This window comes from Brugia malayi (genome assembly GCF_000002995.4).
Source record: "Brugia malayi strain FR3 genome assembly, contig: Bm_v4_Chr3_scaffold_001, whole genome shotgun sequence".
Taxonomy (NCBI): domain Eukaryota; kingdom Metazoa; phylum Nematoda; class Chromadorea; order Rhabditida; family Onchocercidae; genus Brugia; species Brugia malayi.
Genome location: NW_025062477.1, coordinates 6,030,574 through 6,051,327, shown reverse-complemented (window position 1 = coordinate 6,051,327; position 20,754 = coordinate 6,030,574). Strand labels below are relative to the sequence as shown.

The window sequence follows — 20,754 nt, the reverse complement described above, 5'->3', positions numbered from 1 at the left end:
ATTACGTAAATTGTTAATGACAAAATGATGATTTCGGAAGCTTTATGGGTATTAAACATTAAAAAGATTTTATACTGAAAGTTGAATTATCGATTAATGCTATAAATTAGTGCTATAAGAAGGAGCAACGTTTAAATCAGTTGAAAACATGAAGTTATGAAAGTATGAATTATAATGCAATATAATAAACATTCTATAGAAATCTTGCATCTGATCGGTCGCTACTTTTGATATGTTATTCCAATGGGTAATTACAGAATGATCAGTTTGTGAAAAGTCTGAAAGTGCAATATAGATTCTGCGTTACACTTCAACAACATTTAACTGCAGTCATGGATTTCATGATAAATTGTGTTTGCCATTTATCAAAATTCATAAATTCTAGTTTCAGATTAACTTAGAACAGTAACGATGTAAAAGTTGGAAATATTTGTGATGGGCTAATACATTGCTTATCATTTTGTTACATCTGAAACTGATTATCTGAAGGTTGGAATTTAACGCTTGAACCTCTTCAGTTGGGTATTTCTTTGGTATATTATTAGTTACAAACCTGAAAATTTGTTCAGTGTGCTTCTCATTACTTTTGAACTCAATTGATAAATTATCCTTATTTGGTTCCACAAGTGAACAAACTATATTATTCATATTCGGTTAAGATTATAGAATTACTGCTGTGCCGTAGCACCACTATCAGTATTAAAAGTGTAGTCTATTCAATCAATATTACTGTTAGTCCATGCTTACTCCTGGTTTCTGTAAGTATTTTCTGCTGTAAACTTTCAGTAAATGTTGTTTATATATGCACTGAATTATTTATTTCTTTCAAGTATTTAAAAATTCGTTGATCCCACTAAACAATGAAGTAGTTACAGAGAAAAGCTGTGAATTATGTTTGTTAAATGAAAAATTTATTGTAAACTATGCATAATTGTAGCGAAAGCGTTATCGGTGTTTTACAGCGCACCACTGCTAGAGATAGAAATGTGTTACCACTTCAAAAAGATAAAAAATTGATTTTTTCTAATGGTTTTGTTAGTAAGATTTCTCCTACTTGAGTGTGGAAAATTGAAATTTGTTTTAAAAATATTATTTATGTACAGGAAAACAGAAATGCCAAAAGCGAATGTATGTTCAGAAGTAACAATATCAAACATCCGGCTTGCAGTACGTCAAGCAGTTGCAGACTTTTGTGCCAACCCGGAACGAACGGTTGAAAGTATCGTAAATGCTAAATTTGAGTAAGTCGTTTACAAAAGATTGGATTTTCAATTAAGTTTAATCTTTCATGTTTGATCATACTAATTTATGCTAGCGATAGTCAACAAGAGTTTTAGCTAACAGTTATCATTTTCTCAGGAAAAGTTTCAGCAATTTCGTTGAACCAATTCAGCGCCTCATTATAGCTCGTCTTGAAAGTATATATGGACATTTGCAGGTGAATAATGAAGACTTTTCTTTTCTGATTTCGGCAGAATGCATTATTTGTAGTTATTTCAAGAAATTATTTTATTATTTTTTTTTCTATTTTATTATTTTTTTAGTTATTTTGTTTTCAGGCATTATTTATTTATTTAATCTGATGTATTTGGAATTATGCAATACGAGGACAGAAGAGTAGTGACTTGGGAAATTTTTCATGCCAATGTTTTAGGCAAAAAAAATGTTTAACAAAATTTCATGTTAGTGGTTATGTTAATCATGCTTTAAACAGCGATAACGCTTTTTAGCTAGTTTATATATTTCAGCACAGCATATTGTCACCCTCAAACGAACCACCATCGTCCGAATCTGTGTTGAGATTTTTGAGCGAACATAACGATGAATCAGAGAAAGATATTGTGCAACGTTTTGGTATATTTTATTTCTGTATATAAGTTGATAAAGCTAAACTTTAAGCTATGTTGTCCTCAATAACCTGAAGATAAAGATCTTTCCTATTTACATTAAGCGTTGTTTATTTAAAAATGGTCATTAGAGGTTGAATTTAGTGAAGCCGTGATTTTGAAATCATTCACAATTCCAAAATTTGCTATATTCCGTTCAAAAAATTTTGTCATAATATCCTATTTTCATTAATCCTCATTCTCATTCTGCAACATTGATGGAATTTTATTCCTGATGAAGAATGAGACATTGGAATTGTATGATAGCTTTCGTAATTTATGTCAAAATCCAAAGCGTTAGTAGCAAGAAAAAAAAATTTTTTTTACGCGTATATTTTTTATACCTGTATTTCTACGTATGTTTTACTAGGTCGTTTTTTATTTTCTACAAAATATGCTTTATTTTTTATTTGTTGTGTTCGTTTTTTCTGAATTATTTGTAGTAACGAATCATTGGATAAAAATATTTGGGTCTGAAATTAATATTTGCTGTTATTGTTTTCGTGATAATCTTTTCTTTTTTAGAAAAAGATAATGCTTCGTCGCGAAAACATATCCACAAACATTGGCAGGAATTTAGAACTTCTCCTCTAATGCCAGTTAATCCAGCAGCTCTAACTATCGATATTCCGCGTTTGGATAATCTTACGAGCGGTCATTCATCAAGGTTAGCAAATTGTTATCAGTGCGGAAATATTCTATGTTCGATTTTTGTTTTCTTGTAAACAATTTCTTTATTCCTAGGGACAATACAAATGGGAGACGTCGAGAATCGTCCAAAGATCCACAAAATTCAAACTCTTTTTCTTTCTCAAAAAGTACTTCAACTACATCACATACATCAAGTAATTCATCCTTATCATCTAATGGTTCGCTATTACAAACAATTCAGAAAAGCGAACACAAACAAAAATTATTACCTGGAAGGAAGGTATATGTGCTTTTTTAAAAAGTTTTCTTCAGTGAATTAACAATGATTAACGGAAGACTAAGTGCATTATTTCAAAAAATAATAAGCAATGATGTTTTCGTTTGTAAAAAAGCACTCTTTACAGCAAAATTTTTAAGAGCCGCTGTGACTTTTTTAGTCGAGTGCTACTTCATCGCGCAGTGTTACTGAGCGATCATCTCAATACGTGAGAAGTAATAGCAGTGTAAATGTGAATGACGAAGTTTTGGTAGAAATTAGAAAAACAGCCGATGTTTCACTTCCTGTCGTTTTGAAAGAAAAATTCGTACCGAGTGTTCCATTGAAGGAAGCAACTATATATTCAACGTTAACAAATGTTGGTTTCATACTCTTACTTTTTTTTCTTTTTTTTTTAGTAGATTTTATTATTTATGTTTGTCTCTCAGTTATTATTTTATTCTAAATATAACATTAAAAATATAACTGTTCCATTTCGGGGAAGAGATCCTTCTAATTTGTTGATTGCTTTTTGTTGTGAAAGTCCTATGAATGTTCACCTTTGTAACTATCATTGTTCTTTCATTCCCTCACTGCTGTTGCTTCTGCTTTCACGCTACCATCGATTTTTAATTAGAATTGTCGCTCTCGATGAATTAGTGCTCATGTTGTTGAACTTGTATAATTATTGAACTGTAGTGCTTAACTTCGCCGATCCACTCATTTTAAATTCTTCAGAGTTTTGGCGTTGAACTCTATCTTCAGTTCAGCTTCTTGTAATCCTTGTTTTATTAACCGGGCGTTGCATACGTATACAACTTTTCGATCGGCATGGGAAAGACAAATATGCCTGTATATATTTTGTCCGCTTATCCTTTCAAAACCATCTGCTAGTTAAACCTAACATTCTTGTATGGTCTTTATGGTGTTAGTATCCTCTGTGCTATGTGCTTCACATTATTGGTAAATTAATAAAACTTATTAATTTTTTATCACTGCAAAATTTCAAGTTAAGATTTCATATGCGACCGTATTGAAGATTCAGGCACTGAAGCCTTCGAAATATAAAATGAATAATTCCTATTTTTTCTTTATATGATTTTCAGGAAAAATCAGAAATGCCAGTCAGTTTACGTTCAGATGAGGATAAAGTGACAGTGCAGTATATTCCAACAAAAATTCCAACAACAGATGCAGCTGTTTCCACGGATCCTGTATTAATAGATAATCAATCAGTAGAGAAGGTTGAAGTGGGTGTCAATACCATTATAGAAATTAGTAGCAACATGGCGGATGGTAGTTCAAGTTCAAATACAACATCTGATAATAGCGCCGGACAGTTACCAAAGCGATTTTTTGACACTGTTTTGCAAAGGTTAATTTGTGCTAAAGTAGAATTAGGATTTCTTAGCAATAAAAATTTCTTCTGAATGATTTTTTCTGATCTGAGCCTAATCTTTTAATCAAAAATTCTCAAGAAACATTGCTAACGAATGCAACATTATGAATAGTTTTTGTAGGCCTTCATTGAGGATTGTATCTTTACGACCAGACGGAAGTATTGTCCCTACAATTAATTCAGCTTCACCAAATTTTCCCAGTATCCGAGAATGGACACCACTGGCTAATGAAGGGAGCGCAGAAAAATCAGACGTAGCTTCAGAAGCGGATCTTTGCAACATGGCAAGTGAATCAAACTTAATTCATTCAGGAGACAGTGGAATGGAAAAGTTAGGTAATAGACTTTTTTTCATCTTATAAATTGTTCTTTGAATTTTTTTTTTCAGAAATCTAACTTGATGAGTTATTACTGATCTAATTTTCTCTGATTTATTTAATATTGAGGCATGTTTTTGAATCCTTGACAGAGTCAGTTATCTATTCCTATCGTTAGCTTGTTTACTGCTTATGTGTTAAGATTTTTCATTTCCTTCATTAAGTGATAACTGTCTAATTTTATATGGACAAAAGAGTGCCACTTCTGAGCTATTCATCTCGCATTAAGTTGCTAATTCTTTGTTGTAAAGTTTTTCATGTTACTAACACTTTTCTTGCTTTAGATAGTGTCTCAGCATCAGCATCACGACCTGACCCTTTCGAAGAAGATTTAAATACTCTGGCGAACATTTCACCGCTTCCACATTCTTAATGTATCGAGTATTTCTTGCACTGTTGTAAATTTTTTTTTAATGTAATAGCTTTATCACTTTTATTCGTTTATTTTGGATAACGCTGAGCTTTTATTAATTTTTTCTATCCAGTATTTTCCGTATTTTGCTTATGTGGCAATTTTAACTTTTTAATTGGAAAGGCGAAGGGAGAAAGAGGATAAAGTTTGGAGCGAGGAGGAAAACATAGAAGAAGAGGAAGGAAGAAGTGATTTAAGAAATAGCACAAGAAAATTATGTTTTTCATGACATCTGCAGATTGCTTTGGAACTTGTCAATCTAAAAGATGATAAACAAACTAGCATGACATGTGTTCATCTGTTAAAAAAAGTGGCATTCGAGGAGGAAGGCCTCTCACAAAACTAACCCATCAAAGCGTTAATTCATTCATGCTCTTGCCCATTCTGATCAACAACTGGCTTGAGGACTTTGAGTGGTATAAGAGTGTTACATTTCACGCGGTAGCTTCCACTTCATGTGTTTTAAACTCTCTTGATAAGATCTTAGTTTTTATCATGTCTTAAGTTTGTTATCAAAGACACTAATTGTATATGAGATGAAATCTTAAGATTTAATATAAAATTCTTTGTGGGAATTGAGCTGAGCTCTCATTTTCCTCAGTAATGAATTTATTCGTGCATTCATAATCGTTCTCATACAATGTTTCTCATCAAAATAAAGTCCATGAAGTTTTAATAAACAAAATAATGTGATGATGTATTTCATTGGTTACAGTATTTTGCTTCCTTTTATTGTAACTTAGTGTACGACCAACGTGATCACAAAACTTTAATTTTAGGTAGTAGTTTAAAACCCGGTTAGAAAAATATCATTTGGCTGGAGTCCTATCTTTGGCTGATAATTGTTAGTGATGTTGTTTAAATAAGAAGATCCGGAAGGTATAGAAGGGAAGAGGTGAGTACTTATATAAATTATCGCGATTAAAGCTCTGATGTTTTTGCCTTTGTTTCAGTTCGAGATCAATGACTTGAATTTTAGATACATGCATTTTCCCTGTTCAGATCTAGAGAGGGAGGCTAAAAATTTTTAGCTTTGAGTCTTGCTATCCGGACTGATCTAGCTATCAATTAAATTTATTCTATGAAATTGGATTGAATTTGTTTTAAGAAATTGATTTTAGAAATAGAACAAAAATGAGTATATATATATATATATTTGTAATATGAGGTTATTTAATAAACTTTGCAGACAGGTTTAAACTCCTTGTCGCTTCTCAAACTCTTTACAAATAAAAACCGGTTGGTACGTTATGAACACTTGTATTTTCAGGTAATTTGCAATAATCTTTTCTTTGATTTTTTTTTACAAACTTTAATGAATCGACTTGTAAAACAGTTTAAATTTCTGGAGCTGCTTGGTCCACTGCAGATACAATATTAAGCTATACATTAACAGTTTGAGATTTTCTTTATCATTCTAGCATTCTTTCGAAATTATTTGTTATTGCAAAATACTATTGGTGTAGATAAAATTACATCAATGGTAATTACATTTGTATTAGTCTTAGTGATTTATCTAAATTCTTTTAAAATTGACAAATTATTTCTTCTTTTGTTTTTTTTTTTTTTTTTTTTTTTTTCATATCCAAAAAGCTGATCTAATAGGTCCTCACAAAGATTGGTAGAGTTTTTAGTTCTAAAACTTCATGCAATTGCAAAATGATGCTTTTTTAGTTCTTATATGAACAAAAGAGCTGCTCGAGGTGAAGCGTATGAGCCGACACGTTATGAACATGTCGCAAATATCCTTTCTCATGGAGTAAGTTAACTTTTCTAAATTTTGAATTTTGACTGTAAATTTTACCCTTAATTCAGATTACACCGAAAGTTCTTGCTACGCATTTTTATTGTAGTTTAACATCAGTTCTCCAGAAAAGTGAAGCTGAGTTGCTGAAGTATTGTTTTCCTTCACCTCAGAACGTGTTTCTTGCGTAAACGCATATCGGCAGTAATTCACAGGAATAACTAAAGATCGAGCTGAAAGTCCTTTCACTGTTTTTATTTCTTAGTTTTTTTATATTATTAATTTCAAATTAAGTAACGATTTTGTTCATTTCTACGCTATTTTCTTAGGAATTTAATTATTCAGGTAGCAATACTTCCGAGTATATATGGAACACAGTGCTTAATTGCTGCGTCACGTCGTGAGTCAGAGCGAAACGTGTCCATAATTTACTGCTTTTTTATTACGGTATATTTGTAGACATCTATTCATTCATATTAAAAATTTCCAACATTCATCTATTTCAACTAACCCTGATACTGGTAGCTATAATTTGATGTAATCATGGGTTTTAAGTCCCATTTCACATTTTCATAAAAGTTATTTTTTCTAATTTTTATACGATTTCAATTTTTTAAGGTGCTTTTCACTACATCAACAGCTTATCATACATGTGAACTTCTTTTTCGTCCGGACAAGAAGTATGTTTTATCAAAACAGTCCAAAATCTATTTTATTTTCGAAAACAATTACTTATTTTTGATAAGTTCTTTCCTTTTTCAATTTTACTATAATTATTCAGGAAATTTCGTTATTACCTTCATATAATTGATCGTGCCGCCATCTATTTTTTTATTGCTGCTTCCTACATGCCATGGTTTACGTTGAGGCAGTATGAATCTCCAGGAAATAATTTCAAATGGCTTGTTTGGTTGTTTGCCTTTTTGGGTACCATCTATCAGTATATTTTTCACGAAAGGTAGATTAAACTTTCACTTGTACAAAGTTGGCCATTTCATTTGTACATTCTCTGCTCACATCTTCAAAAATTTCCAATATTTAGTTTCCATTTATGTCTTACAAATTTTTCAAATTTTATGGGGATTCATTTAAATTAATTCTATTAGAGTGGAAGTAACATTCTTCATGTCCTTATTTATCGACGATCAATTTCAGATTCAAAACGATCGAGACTTTATTGTATATTTCTTTTGCTGTCGTACCTTTTAGTGCTATATACAGTATGGTATGTTTCATTCTTTTTTTAGGAGTGTAAAAAAAAGTAGCTCAATAAATTTTAAGGAATTCATAAAGTTTGTCATTTTTTTAAAAATCAATTTTAGTGCGACCTTAGTGATCTAACGTTAATGCTAGCTGGTGGTATTGTTTACACGATAGGCGTTATTTTTTTTAAATCAGACGGCATCATACCTTTTGCGCATACACTTTGGCATCTTCATGTTGTTGTTGGTAAGTTCGTTATGTATAGCTTTTTTCATATAACATTTGTGATCCTAATTTATATCTGCAATTATGCACTAATTAAATAATTTGAATGAGAACTGCAATGTTTATATGGGATTTTATTTTTGTTTAATCTAGTAAACTATCGCTGAACATTACCCAAATATTTCTGTGAATTTCATTAATATCTTGACAATATAGTTAAGGTGATGGTCATTAGAACATTTGAAGCCTAACTGTTTGGATTATTATTTATTAATTGCTTGAAAAACACAAATGTTTCATTTTAGGTGCAGCATTACATTGGTATGCCGTCTATAGCACACTTCTTGGACCAAATAATTAACTTTCACCCAAGCAAACATAAAACAGTAGTTCATCAAAACCTTTTTATGAGTGTAGTATTACGTAGATAGAACGGGTGATTTTGATCACTGATCTCAACTTATCCAGTATTTAATCACTGATAGATGATAATTGTTATCTGCATAATATTTGAAATATTTGCGATTCTGTACTTTGCTTTTTTCTCAGTCGCTAAAATTTGTACATAAGCTAGTGTGTTTGATTTAAGAGCATTAAATGCACTTATAAATTACTCTGATATATGTTTCTCATAAACTGGTAGTACATAATTTTATGACTTTTTACTTCCTAGTATTTTGAGTAGTTCTAGTATTTCGTATAGTACAGCTAATATTGTGACGAGAAATTCGGTGCATTTTTAATGTAGGGTTTCTTTTGATATAGTTCATCTTGATGTTTTCGCTTGAAATAAATCTTTATAATATTGTCACAGGATACTTGATATTAAAATGAAAATGTTTGCCCTCTCATTATAAAACATTTGTTTTTTTCGATATCATTAATTACGAAAGTTTTTCTTTTTTTAATTTAAATGATATACTCATTATATAAAATTCCATATTAAGCAAAATTCGAGATGCTCTCCTTGAAGTTACAGATAATATTTCGTAGTTTATAAATTTTTTAAGTTTTATCTCACTTGTTTTTAAAAAAAGAAAGAAATTAGATTTCCTTCATAATTTTTTGAAAAAAGAAATTAGAAAAAAGTAAATAAGTGATTAAGTCTTAAAAAAGTTAGCAAATAATGAAAACTATAAAGTTCTTTCTTTAATATATCAATTCAAAGAAAAAAAAATTGATAATAAAAATTAAAACATTGCATTATTCGTGTTGTCGTTTTTTTCTTCATTTTACATTTTTTTCTCCAGTGCTTGAAATATCATTCTTAAAAGACATGTAGTTTCAAGAAAAGAACGAATGAAACTATTTACTGGTTTCATTATAATATACCAAGATTAGTTCAGTTCACATTCTCATTTACCAATATGATTTATTCTTAAAGAAAAAAAAAATAGGAAGAAATTAGTAAATGAATTTGGGACTATCAAATGTGAACTGATCATGGAAAGATAAAAAGTCGTTGAAATTACGGTACTGATCGTTCTTAATTGAATTTACTTCTAACTTTTAGATTTGACTTTCTTTTTAGATTTTTCATCCTCAGTGTCTACATGGAGGAATTTTTTTTCTTTTTTTTTCTGAAAAATTTGTTTTCTTTTTTATGAGAAATTTCGATAATAACTTCTTAGTGTTGTAAAAAGCTTTAAAATATGACCGAAAAATGACCTTGGAACAGATGGATGACTAGTCTGCTCTTATCGACGTTATATATCTATGCTTCCTCAAATATTCCGAATTTATTATTTTGTTAGATTTTGTTTTAAATTCTTTTAATCATTCAATTTTATACACTACTTCATATTCTTATTTTTTACGCATCAGTTTTAAAATTTTAACTATTTTGTCGGAAAATGAGTAATTTTTAAAAGTAAAATTTAGCAGTGACATGTGTATGTATAAATTAAATTTTTCCTGAAAAAAGATAAATTCAAAGAGAAATCAAGAGTTTCAAAAAAAGATTTAAAAAAAAATCAAAAAAAAAAAGGAATCAGAAAAATTTTAGTGAAGAAATCCTCACACTTTTGAACTCTAAATCGAACACCTGTAAACTTGCAAAAAACTGGAACTGAATCGACATTTGCTTCAATTTTCTCCCCTACCTCATAATTTGACTGAAAAAAAAAATTTTCTTTTTCTTGCATAGTATAAATTAATGATAAAACTTTTTCTTTTTTTTAAATAAATTATCAAACATTACTGGAATTTTTAGTTTATACTTCACTTTGTCGAACAAATTCTCGTATTTCAGTGTTATTTATTTGTTTCTTTATCTCTTTACTCTTTCTGATTTTTATTATAACATTTTTTTTTTCCATGGAGTAAGTTAGCATAGATTGAATTCAATATTGTATTACAAACATTTATGGTACTGCTTGTATTATAATACTTTATTGATTCGACATACATTAATGAAGATAAAATAAAGGGTAACAAGTTAATTGTTTTTTAAATAATTTCAAAATTCGTATTTCTATAATTTATTAGATGTAGCATTCACGTAAGAAGATTCAAAAAATAATTTGAAATATTGAAAATGAAAATAGAAATGTTAAAGTGGAACTAAAAGAAAAAAATAATATAACTATATTTAGGCTCAAATATTAATAATTAATGAGGTACAAACTTCAATTAGTGCTTATTGAGTTGATACTTTTGATTAATTATTTAAGCAACGCATTCATTTTAGATGGCTTACTTTATTAATAATATATTAATAACAACAAAAAGATTTCATTCATTCAATGTTAAAAATAAGTGTTTTGGATAAATTTTTCAATAAGTAATAATGCAAATTTGTTTCTGAATAAAATAACTTTAGCAATATGCAAAATTAAATTAGTACAAATAATTTCTTTTCTTGTATTTTACAAAATTTAAAAACGAAAATGAAAGAAAAGATTGTGACATTTACCTTAATTAAGATAATACTAATGCAAAAATAAAGTAAAGAAAAAACATTTAAGATTGAAAAGATCAAATGAAAAAATGAAATATTAAATATAATAATTGATGCAAATTAATTTAAAAAATTGCAAAGCGACGATAATCCTATATATATATATATATATATATATATATATTAATTCTATAAATTAAATTTAATCTTAAAATTTAGCAATTCACTATTGATGACCTTGAAATTACTGTACAGTGATAGATATATCTATAAATAAATGCCATTTTGCGCCAGTTTAATTGCTTATATTATTATTACATTGTGCTTCGTTCTCAGTACAATTGCAAAAATTTTTTTTTCCTCATTTTTTCATTTTTCCTATATGTTTTTAAGGTATTCAAAAAAAGTAAAAAAGATATTTATTTCTCACAGTTAAGGTCAAAAAAAAGAAATTTTGTCAATTGTGTTTTTAACAATATGGAAAGAAGCCGACTTTTTTTCTCTTTCCCTTTCCCTCTCTCTCTCTCTCCCTCTCTCCCTCACAATTATTCCCACAATGTTGAATAGCGGTACGAGATATAATTGCACACCTGATGATGTGATAGCAATCAATGATTATGGTTGTCCATTTTGGACATTTTTTTTCTTCCGCCATTTCATTTTAATATCAAATTTATTCCTACTAATTATAATTAATTTTTTTTTTTGTCACCTCAAAAAAACAAAAATACAGTTTAAATTGAATTCTTTTTTTTTTTTTTTTATATTATTTCATCTTTTTCTTATTGATACTAAATTTTGTTCTTTTTTCTTTTTCGTTTTGAAATTACAAAAATGGAATGTTTGAAAATTTGGTAAAGATGGAAAAAAAATAAATGACGAAGAAAAAATTTCAAATATTTTTTTTTTGAAACAAGAAAATGAGAAAACTTATCATTCATTTCTAATTAAAGACCTTTTGAGAGTTTTTTTTTTTGATAATGCAAATGTTTACGCTTACTCATTTGAGCAATTAATTATTCTTCTGGTAGTTTGGTTATAAAATATAATTATATAAAATATGAAAGGTTCCATTCCAATTTCTGTTCGCTTTTTTTTTTGTTTTGAAATAATATTGAGATAATGTAGCTAGGAATTTTAACAATTTTTGCATTTAATATAAATGGTGTTATGATATTTTAACTAATTTCTTATTTGATGTAACGAAAACTACCAGCTTGTCTTTTCTCAAATTTTTATTTAGTGCAAATATGAAAAAAATAATAAGATAAAAAGATAGACAAAAGTATTTTCATTTAATCATACTATAAATTTTCCAAAAAGCTTCTTTGTCATTAATTTGATAAATATTTTAGGAAAGAGATATTATTTGTTTCTATCATTTCATAATAAATATTTAAAGAGTAAACAGTGAAATGAAGGATATAAATATATATGTATGATAATCTGAAACGTTTCATATCATTTATCTTTACGTCAAATTTCTAGTTTGGTTCCACTAAAATACACTCACTCCTCTATTAATTCCATTTGAATTTAATTAATTTACCAATAAATAATAAGAAACAAATAAATAAATAAGTAAAAGATAAATACTACATTTGTATGTTCTTATATTCTTTTTTGAAAATATTGGAAAAGTTTTCACCAATGATTTTTCATTTATTCCAAAAATTATTAAAAACTTCAAAATTTTCAAAAAAATTTCAAAGTTAAAAAAAAAAAAACAATAGATTGCAGAAAAAAGGAAAAAACTTATCTCTTAGTTTAATATTTGTAAAAGATAAATACTAAATTTGTATGTTCTTATATTCTTTTTTGAAAATATTGGAAAAGTTTTCACTAAAATTTTTTTTTCATCATTCATTAATTATTTGTTTTTTTTTTTTGACTTTAAAAGATAAACAAATATAAATAATATTTAAATTTCTTCACAATTCAACAAATTTCTTTAATTTTCTTACTCCAAAATATCATTTTTTACACTTTCAACAAATAAGGAATATTCTGCGAAGCGCTAATGTCATCCATAAAAATCTAATATCATTCAAATACTGGAAGCAATCACAAAGTCTTTTGGTATCTATCCAAAAAAGAAAAAAACCTTTCGAAAAAGAAAATACTGGCATATTTAAATTATTGAGAGAGAGAGAATGAGAGAAGAAAAGAAAAAACCTGCAATCAAACAAAAAAAGTGATTACAGGCTTCTTATTTTTTCTTTCTTTTTTTTCCCCTCTCTCTCTCTCTTTCTCTCTCTCTCACTTTATCAGTATTAACGATTAATTATGATAGCTTCTTCATTGTTTAAAAATTTAATGTATTAATTATACATCGATGATAATAATATTAAGCTAAGAGAGACGATGATACATTGTGACAAGAAGAGATATATTGGGTAAGTCGATGTAACGGGTAAATGAATGTATCGGGTAAGTCGGGCAAGTATTAGAGGAAAATAGTAGAAAATATCAATGATAAAAGCGATGGATGATCTGTTCATTATTTCCAACTAACATTTTTGCCTTTCTTTTCTCTTTTTCACCGATTGTTTATTTGATTCATTGAATGTGAGCGCGCGCTTTCAATACCATTTGAAAAACGTTTCTTTTCCTTTCCTTTCCTTTCCTTTCCTTCGTTTTTGTCCTCTTTGATTAGCCCTTTGAAATGATCATTGTTTGCAGCAACGATCTGATTTTGACATGCAAAGAGTTGACAGGAAGATGGGTACTGTTTCATTTCTGATTGGTAAACTAAATATTATTTAATGTTCTTCCTCTTTCTCTTCTTCTTACTGTTGTTGTTGTTGTTGTTGTTGATATTGTTATTGTTGCAAACTTTTCTACTTCAATTTTTACAAGTAATTTTCAGTTTAGATTTTCAGAAAAAACTAATTGATTATTACTGGATCGATTAGTTTATGGATCTTGATACTATGAAACATTATGAAACAGGTTAAGCTAATTTTTTTTTTTCAACTAATATTATTGTTATTATTATTTGTCCCTCTCATTTATATATTTGTAATATTTTTGTAACTAATTTTTAAATGATATTTTACAAATTGATTGCAAACATTTCGATTTTATTTCAAATTTAAAATTTAGTCTTAAATTAATTAAAATAGATTCTTTTTGGATTAAATTCAATTTGTAAAATTTTAAAATATATACTTCTCATCACCAATTTTGACTGTGCAGCAATTTTATTTAAAATGAAATCCGTTATAGATATTTGTTGTAATAATATGATAATAAAATATGTTAATATTTAAGAAATAATTCTGAAATTTCATAAAAAAAAAGTCTCCAGAAAGTTGATAGGCCACAGTTAAAACTTCAGGTGATGGTGGTCTTGGACAATCATCTTTGCAACACCAACAGTTTAGTTCAGCAACTATCGCTATACGCGCTCAAAAGAAGATTCTTTCCAAAATAATTTCAAGGAATAATGCGAAATTATTTGTGGATGATGCTACTATCCGTTTATTTGATTATCTCTATCAAATCTTGAAAACAGCATACAACAAGATAATTGCTGAAAAGGTCTTAGCTTAATTAATTTCATAATCAACTTTCCATAAATTCTAATTCATAGATTTCATCATGATTGCTTGAAGTGATACGCTTAAAATGGGACGGAAATGGGATAAGTCATTTATTTAAAATTATATCTTTTAAGAAGTATACTTTCATTATGTTTCTTAATTAAGAATAACTGATCGAAATTATAAAACAAAAGATAAATCCAGCGAAATAATTTAACGACTAACAAAGAAAATATAAACTTAAAACATTTACAATATTGAAATAATGAATATGAATGAAAGATGGTAGTAATAATATACTATGAGTTATAACTGTATAATAATTGAATTTGTCTTTAGGTGGTGAAAAATATTATCAAACTTATCGTCAAATTGGGCGTAATACTGCGAAATGAACAGTTTACCGCAGAACAACAAAATCAACTGTCAAAGATCCAACGACAAATGCGCCAACTTTGTCTCACAGTTATTTCATTTGGTAAAGTGGCATTCTCATACGACTATACATATTTAAATGCATTACTAAAGGAGACGTACCGTCGATTACTGCCATTGGTGGAACAAATTCTTAGCGGTAAATCCAAACAACGCTTGGATATGATTTTTGAACATCTTTGTAAGGTAAATTTTTAAATCTTTATATACTTTACATAGATAAGTAAAAATGTGTTTACTTCAAATGATATAATCAATGATATCAATAAAGCATTTTTATTTGTTAACTGTTAAATCAAAATAATTGATGAATTTATTAACAATCAATTGATATTACTAAACTTTAATTTATCGTTTATAAAGAATTCGGTATTGGATTCACTCTTTCGAGCAGATGGTCAACATTGGAAGCTTCTTCCAAAAGTTATAACAGATCTTGAAGTGCTCATTGACAGGAAAGAATTGTAATCCGAAAATGGGCAACTATTTAAACTCAGTGTGCTTACGCAAAAAAAAAGAAAAAAACAGGTCATATCTTATTTTGTATTCTTCCTTGTTGTTCTAAATTATGCTGAAGCATTTGGAATGTGATTTTTATTTTAAATCTTCCGAATTTCGATTTTTTCACTTATTTTATTCTTGCAATTCAAATGAAAAATCCCAAAAACCTGCAACAAAAATGCATTTCTATCCCGAATATACCTTCATTCTAATGCCTGTATGTAATTTTTACATTATTTTTAAATGCATTTCTTAAATCATGTAAATTAGAATTGGGACAGGTTACAGGTGGCGTGGAAGATTTTAACTATGATTTGATTTGTTCATGATCAAATCGCTTTAAATAATAAACTCGACCAAAAATTGTTGTCCTCAATATTTTTGTATAGTTCTTACTGATGTTGTATCTTTAAATTCGTGTGCAAATATCGCTTTTTCAGAGATTTGAATTATTTCTCACAGAATTATCGTTTTGTTTTATTAGTTCGAAATGATCCATAAATCATTTAGCAAAGTTCCCAAACATGCATAAAATGAAAGTACAAGCTACATAATTAGCTACAAAGCGGGGCATTAAAAAACCTAGAAAAAAAAAAAAAAGCTGGTACACCCTTCGCTAATGGACTAACCATTATTCAAGTTCTTATCACGAAAAGTCTCATTAAGCGTACTAACCGAATATAACAAATTCTATCTTTCGCTCTTTGATTGAGAAAACCTCGCAGATATAGAGAAAAGATGGGGGAACCTCTACCTCAGTTTCGGGCAAATTCGCACCACAATCTCAAACCTTCTAAGAAAATGAATGATGAAACAAAGCTCTCCTGTCCTGAAGATAACTGTTAGTGTGTTAAGTCAAGATGTTAAATAATTTTATTTTTTTTTTAAATTAAAATTAAAATTTTTTAAATTTAAATTAAAGTAAATAAGGTCTCAGATTACAGTGAAATTATAAACCATACCAACGAACAGTTTAAAACATAAAAACGAAAGATAACAGTAAGACAGTTTTTAATCCACAGCATGCTCTGCAAAAGTAAAAATAAAAATGCTAAAACTTTATTAGATTACTCAATAGTTAAATTACTGGATCACATAAAAAATCGATGTGACTCGAAAGCAACATAATTGTATTCGAACTTGCAGAAAGAATAAAGACATTTAAAAAGAACTGCACAGCAAATTAACCAAACTCTTTGTCATATTACCAAATTAAACAAATATTGAGTTTTGAAAACATGCACACAAATTTTTAACCAAAATAATTGGCAATTTGTGAGAGAAATAGATTTGATTGAAAGTATATTCATAAATAAAGCATGCTTACGATGAAATATATTCAACGATGCAGATTCTATCTTCACGAATTTTCAGTATTCGAATTCGGAATGAATGGTGTTCACATGAAACGGCATCCTTCAAATTTGTTATAAATTCGTCTTTAGTTTCCGCAGAATTCGAAACAGTTGATGAGACAAGCGAATTGAAAAGCATGCAAGGGATTGCCATTCCTGGATAGGTACGAGCGACATCAGACTAAAATGAGTACAAATCTTAGTAATAGTTTCCCTAGATCGATAAAAAGTTTTAATATTATTATTATATAGTGTAAGTATATAAACAATAAGTTCTGGAAATCATAACTTGTAGTCAATGCATTACAACCTACAGCGGTGTGACTATAAGTCAGACATACTCCAACAGTGATATTCCAAAGTTTTCCAACAAAAAGTTGTCGATCAGCATTTGTTAGTTACTTACACGAATGGATTACAAAGTAAACTACTAAAAATATCTGAAATATCTACCAGATTACTAATCGACATTAGATCGTCTCTGTTCACTGTTTCATAATTGCCATAAACAACATAATGAACTTCAATGCCAATATTGTTTATGTTTGTTATGACTGCTCGAAACATTGAATCAAATGTACGACAAAATGATACACATAAGGTACCCACTTGCTGAAAAATGCGGGACACTTCATATACAGGACCAGTTGTTATATGCAGTTCAGAATATCTCTTGATAATATCTAATTTCACATCCTTCAGCATGTCACGTAAAATGAACTAATTAGCGAAACAACAATTTTACATTTGGATATCATGGTGTCGTCAAAATAAATTGGATTTCCAAAATAAAAATAGAATAGAAGCAAACATCATGACCGAAATTGCAACTATTTTTATTTCTCACGAATTCATCTACTTAGTGTCCCCAACCTATGCAAGTCATTAAAAGTGGTAAGTCACCATTTTCGAGCATTATCATGAAGAAAATAGCACTTATAGGAAAGTTGTTAGCAATGGATCTAACAAAACCTAAAAAACCTAATTAAATCTTCTAAAATTAATACACTATGAACCAATTACCAATTCTTCTTCACTAATTAAAGAAGTTGGTTGCAGTGAATCAAGTTGTTCTTCCAAAACATCAAGCAAATCATCACGCTGAATCTGTACGAAGAACAATGGCCAGTTCTCATTGTCATGATCATCATCACTTCTTTTCACTAATACTTCATCACCTCACTCACTTTCACATACTCAAAGAAAGCCTGGAATGAGTGTGCCAAAAGTTTCAATGTTTTATTTTATAATGAAGATCGTGAGGTAAACTGAAGGAAAAAATGACTGTCAGTTGTTTTCAAGGCTATGAGTAATCCAACAAAAAGTGCAAAAGAAACGGTAAAACCTGATAAATTGGAGCATGTTTTCTCAACCGTATAAAAGAGGTTACTGGTTCATTCATGTCCAAAGCAATCTTCTTTTCTAATAAATTAGCAGTGACACTGGTCTGTAAATACTTGTCTACAAAAATATCTAGTAGTTTTGGAGTCTAGAGTTCCCCTATTACTTAAAATATGAGTGTAAATTAATTTTGTCCTCAACAACAAAAACATCTTCATCACCATTATCCCATTGTGATAAGCGAGCATCTTGCCTCATCGTAGGAAATTTCGTCTGCTGATGATTCATCGGAAGTATACAACAATTTACCTTCACGGTTGCGGAGTTTCCGTACATAAAAGGTTCTCGAAATTTTCTGAAAATTATGTGTACAACATATAAATAAAACAAAAGTAATGCACAGAAAGCATTGTTTCTGATGAATTATAAAAAAAAAACACTTCACTTACTTTAATTCTATTAATTTAATAATTATAGCTATCGTAAAGAAACTAATCTCTCTCTCTCTCGTTTCACTTCTTCGAAATGCACAGAACAATGAAAAGAAATATAAAATGAGAGTTACTATATTATAATATACAGTTCTTCTTTAAACTATAAAATTATGGACTGGTAAAATCTAGAAACCTTATTTGTGAATGGACCATCTTCGCGATACTCATCATGTTGGTATTTCATAACCATGTTGGCACTGTTTTTCGATGGACATTTGCCCATTTGCATATGAAAATTGGTCCTTTTTATTTTTAACTTATTACCATTTAACTGTTTGTATCCAAACTTGTCATATTGGTTTTGAGTACGTCCAGCATACTCTGAAGTAAATTTGATGGTATTACAGCACTAGGTTAACTTTTAAAGTCTCAGGTGTGTCCTTTAACACTTTCAAGTATGATAAAAAGAGATCATTACTACTCTCCCGGGGCCCACAGGCCTTAATATTACTGAGAATTATCCAGAAAAGCTAATCTACCGTCTCATCTTTGTGGTGAAATTATTTTACTTACCTCTATTTCGATTTTCATGGCCAAAAGGGTACTGCGGCGGCACGGCAACAGGTAATTACTGATATTAGAGAAGAAATTATATTTCTTGACTTTGCACACCGATCTGAACAAAGTCGCTTTATACTTTGCAAATTTCTTGACTGCCGCAGAACAGCTCTATAATTCTAATTTTCTTCAGTGTAATCAAGTATCGTTATCATAGTAATTATACTATCTAGTTTCATTCAAACAAAGCAATCATATTGTTTTATTCACTAAAAGCAAGGCATATAAATCAAAAACACATACCCAAAGGAAGTTGACTGCTTCCCATAATACGATGTGCTCTAAACTTCCTCAAGTTATTTCGATTTCTAATTGTGCTAATTCCATTTTGACGTATTCCCTTTAAAATTAAATCCTTACGTGTCATTAATACTCCAATTTCTAATACTCCACTTGTTGAACTGACAATTTCACTATAACTTATTACATTTTGATTCGTAGGGGAAAATAAAACAGAGGATCCCCTTATCACTAAAATGAGAAAGTGTTTCATTCATTATAGAATAAAACATGAAGAAAAATTCCTTTAAAAGAGAAACCGTTATTGTTTCCACTCCTCCGTGCAAGTTGTAGCTAGATTCTGGAATTCCTGAACCACTCGATGGTCCAGCAAATCTGAAAGACTCTATTTTAATTGTCGTTAAAATCGATAGAACAATTAATTTAATGGACTAAAAATACTGGAACTGTTGTATTTGGATGGATTCAATCATTGGCGTTGAAGGATTCTGACTATTCTGACAACACTGATGCAATGAAGACATTCTGCCACAATGGCCACATTTTTTTATAGCCTAAAAAATTTCGCAGGCATCGTTAGCTTTGATCATCCATTAGTAGAAAAGCGTTGCGTGTAATCCTACTATATTTAAAAATGGGAATGCAAATGAAAGGATTTAGATAGAACATCACTTGAAATTATTCATTTATATGATTGGAAACGTGTTCCATGACAATGACCAGCATTAATTTAGTACAGGCAATCATTATCATCTTGACTATATTTTATCTTTCATAATACTACCTTGATTAATTTAAAAACTAGTAAAGACGTAAAAAATCTACAACTAACCATATGCAAAGAAGCGAGTTTTGCGTTAGTAATATTATCAATTTTTTCGGATATTTTCAGGATATCCAGTTCTATTGAAGTAAGCGTTACTTCACTCCTTAAATGAACACTTCTTGAGAAATGTACAAGACATTCATCTGACAAATCATTATAGAAATAACTCCTGCAGTAATTGAAATAAAAATCAACGACCTATTCGATTTGTTCTTTACGCATAAATTATTCGATTGAGGTTGAAACCATTGTTGATTATTCCGTTTTATTTCAAATCTTTCATTGCTTACTCCATTTGATGATGAAGCTTTTATGCTTATGTTTGCATTTGTTGAATTTTTAATACTTTCATTTCCACATAAATACTGCATCCCAAGCAACATGTTACACACATAAAAATCGTTATG

The 20,754-nt window shown here is 29.1% G+C and overlaps 4 protein-coding genes across 4 annotated transcripts; 3 read left to right on the top strand and 1 right to left on the bottom strand.

The window, feature by feature from the left end:
* Nucleotides 1–1,095: 1,095 nt before the first annotated feature.
* On the top strand, nt 1,096–4,942 carry Bm12808 (Uncharacterized protein; the record flags this gene model as incomplete). The annotated part of the gene is made up of 9 exons (XM_043080129.1): nt 1,096–1,241; nt 1,360–1,438; nt 1,749–1,854; nt 2,412–2,553; nt 2,631–2,817; nt 2,975–3,172; nt 3,900–4,168; nt 4,314–4,528; nt 4,854–4,942. 9 exons carry the CDS (start codon nt 1,096–1,098, stop codon nt 4,940–4,942), a joined length of 1,431 nt encoding a protein of 476 aa, XP_042936063.1.
* Nucleotides 4,943–6,231: 1,289 nt separating this feature from the next.
* On the top strand, nt 6,232–8,514 carry Bm7061 (hemolysin-III related family protein; the record flags this gene model as incomplete). Its single annotated transcript, XM_001899758.2, has 8 exons — nt 6,232–6,251; nt 6,656–6,740; nt 7,071–7,172; nt 7,344–7,405; nt 7,507–7,683; nt 7,881–7,950; nt 8,048–8,174; nt 8,459–8,514. 8 exons carry the CDS (start codon nt 6,232–6,234, stop codon nt 8,512–8,514), a joined length of 699 nt encoding a protein of 232 aa, XP_001899793.2.
* Nucleotides 8,515–13,970: 5,456 nt separating this feature from the next.
* On the top strand, nt 13,971–15,500 carry Bm12807 (MGC83729 protein, putative; the record flags this gene model as incomplete). The annotated part of the gene is made up of 4 exons (XM_001899757.2): nt 13,971–14,004; nt 14,393–14,595; nt 14,937–15,218; nt 15,396–15,500. 4 exons carry the CDS (start codon nt 13,971–13,973, stop codon nt 15,498–15,500), a joined length of 624 nt encoding a protein of 207 aa, XP_001899792.1.
* Nucleotides 15,501–16,856: 1,356 nt separating this feature from the next.
* Nucleotides 16,857–20,730, bottom strand: Bm18181 (Uncharacterized protein; the record flags this gene model as incomplete). Its single annotated transcript, XM_043080128.1, has 11 exons — nt 16,857–17,069; nt 17,342–17,500; nt 17,912–17,995; nt 18,234–18,349; nt 18,539–18,584; nt 18,857–19,044; nt 19,525–19,621; nt 19,821–19,896; nt 19,963–20,075; nt 20,354–20,450; nt 20,546–20,730. The coding sequence occupies 11 exons, from the start codon at nt 20,728–20,730 to the stop codon at nt 16,857–16,859; spliced, it is 1,374 nt and encodes a 457-aa protein (XP_042936062.1).
* Nucleotides 20,731–20,754: the final 24 nt, after the last annotated feature.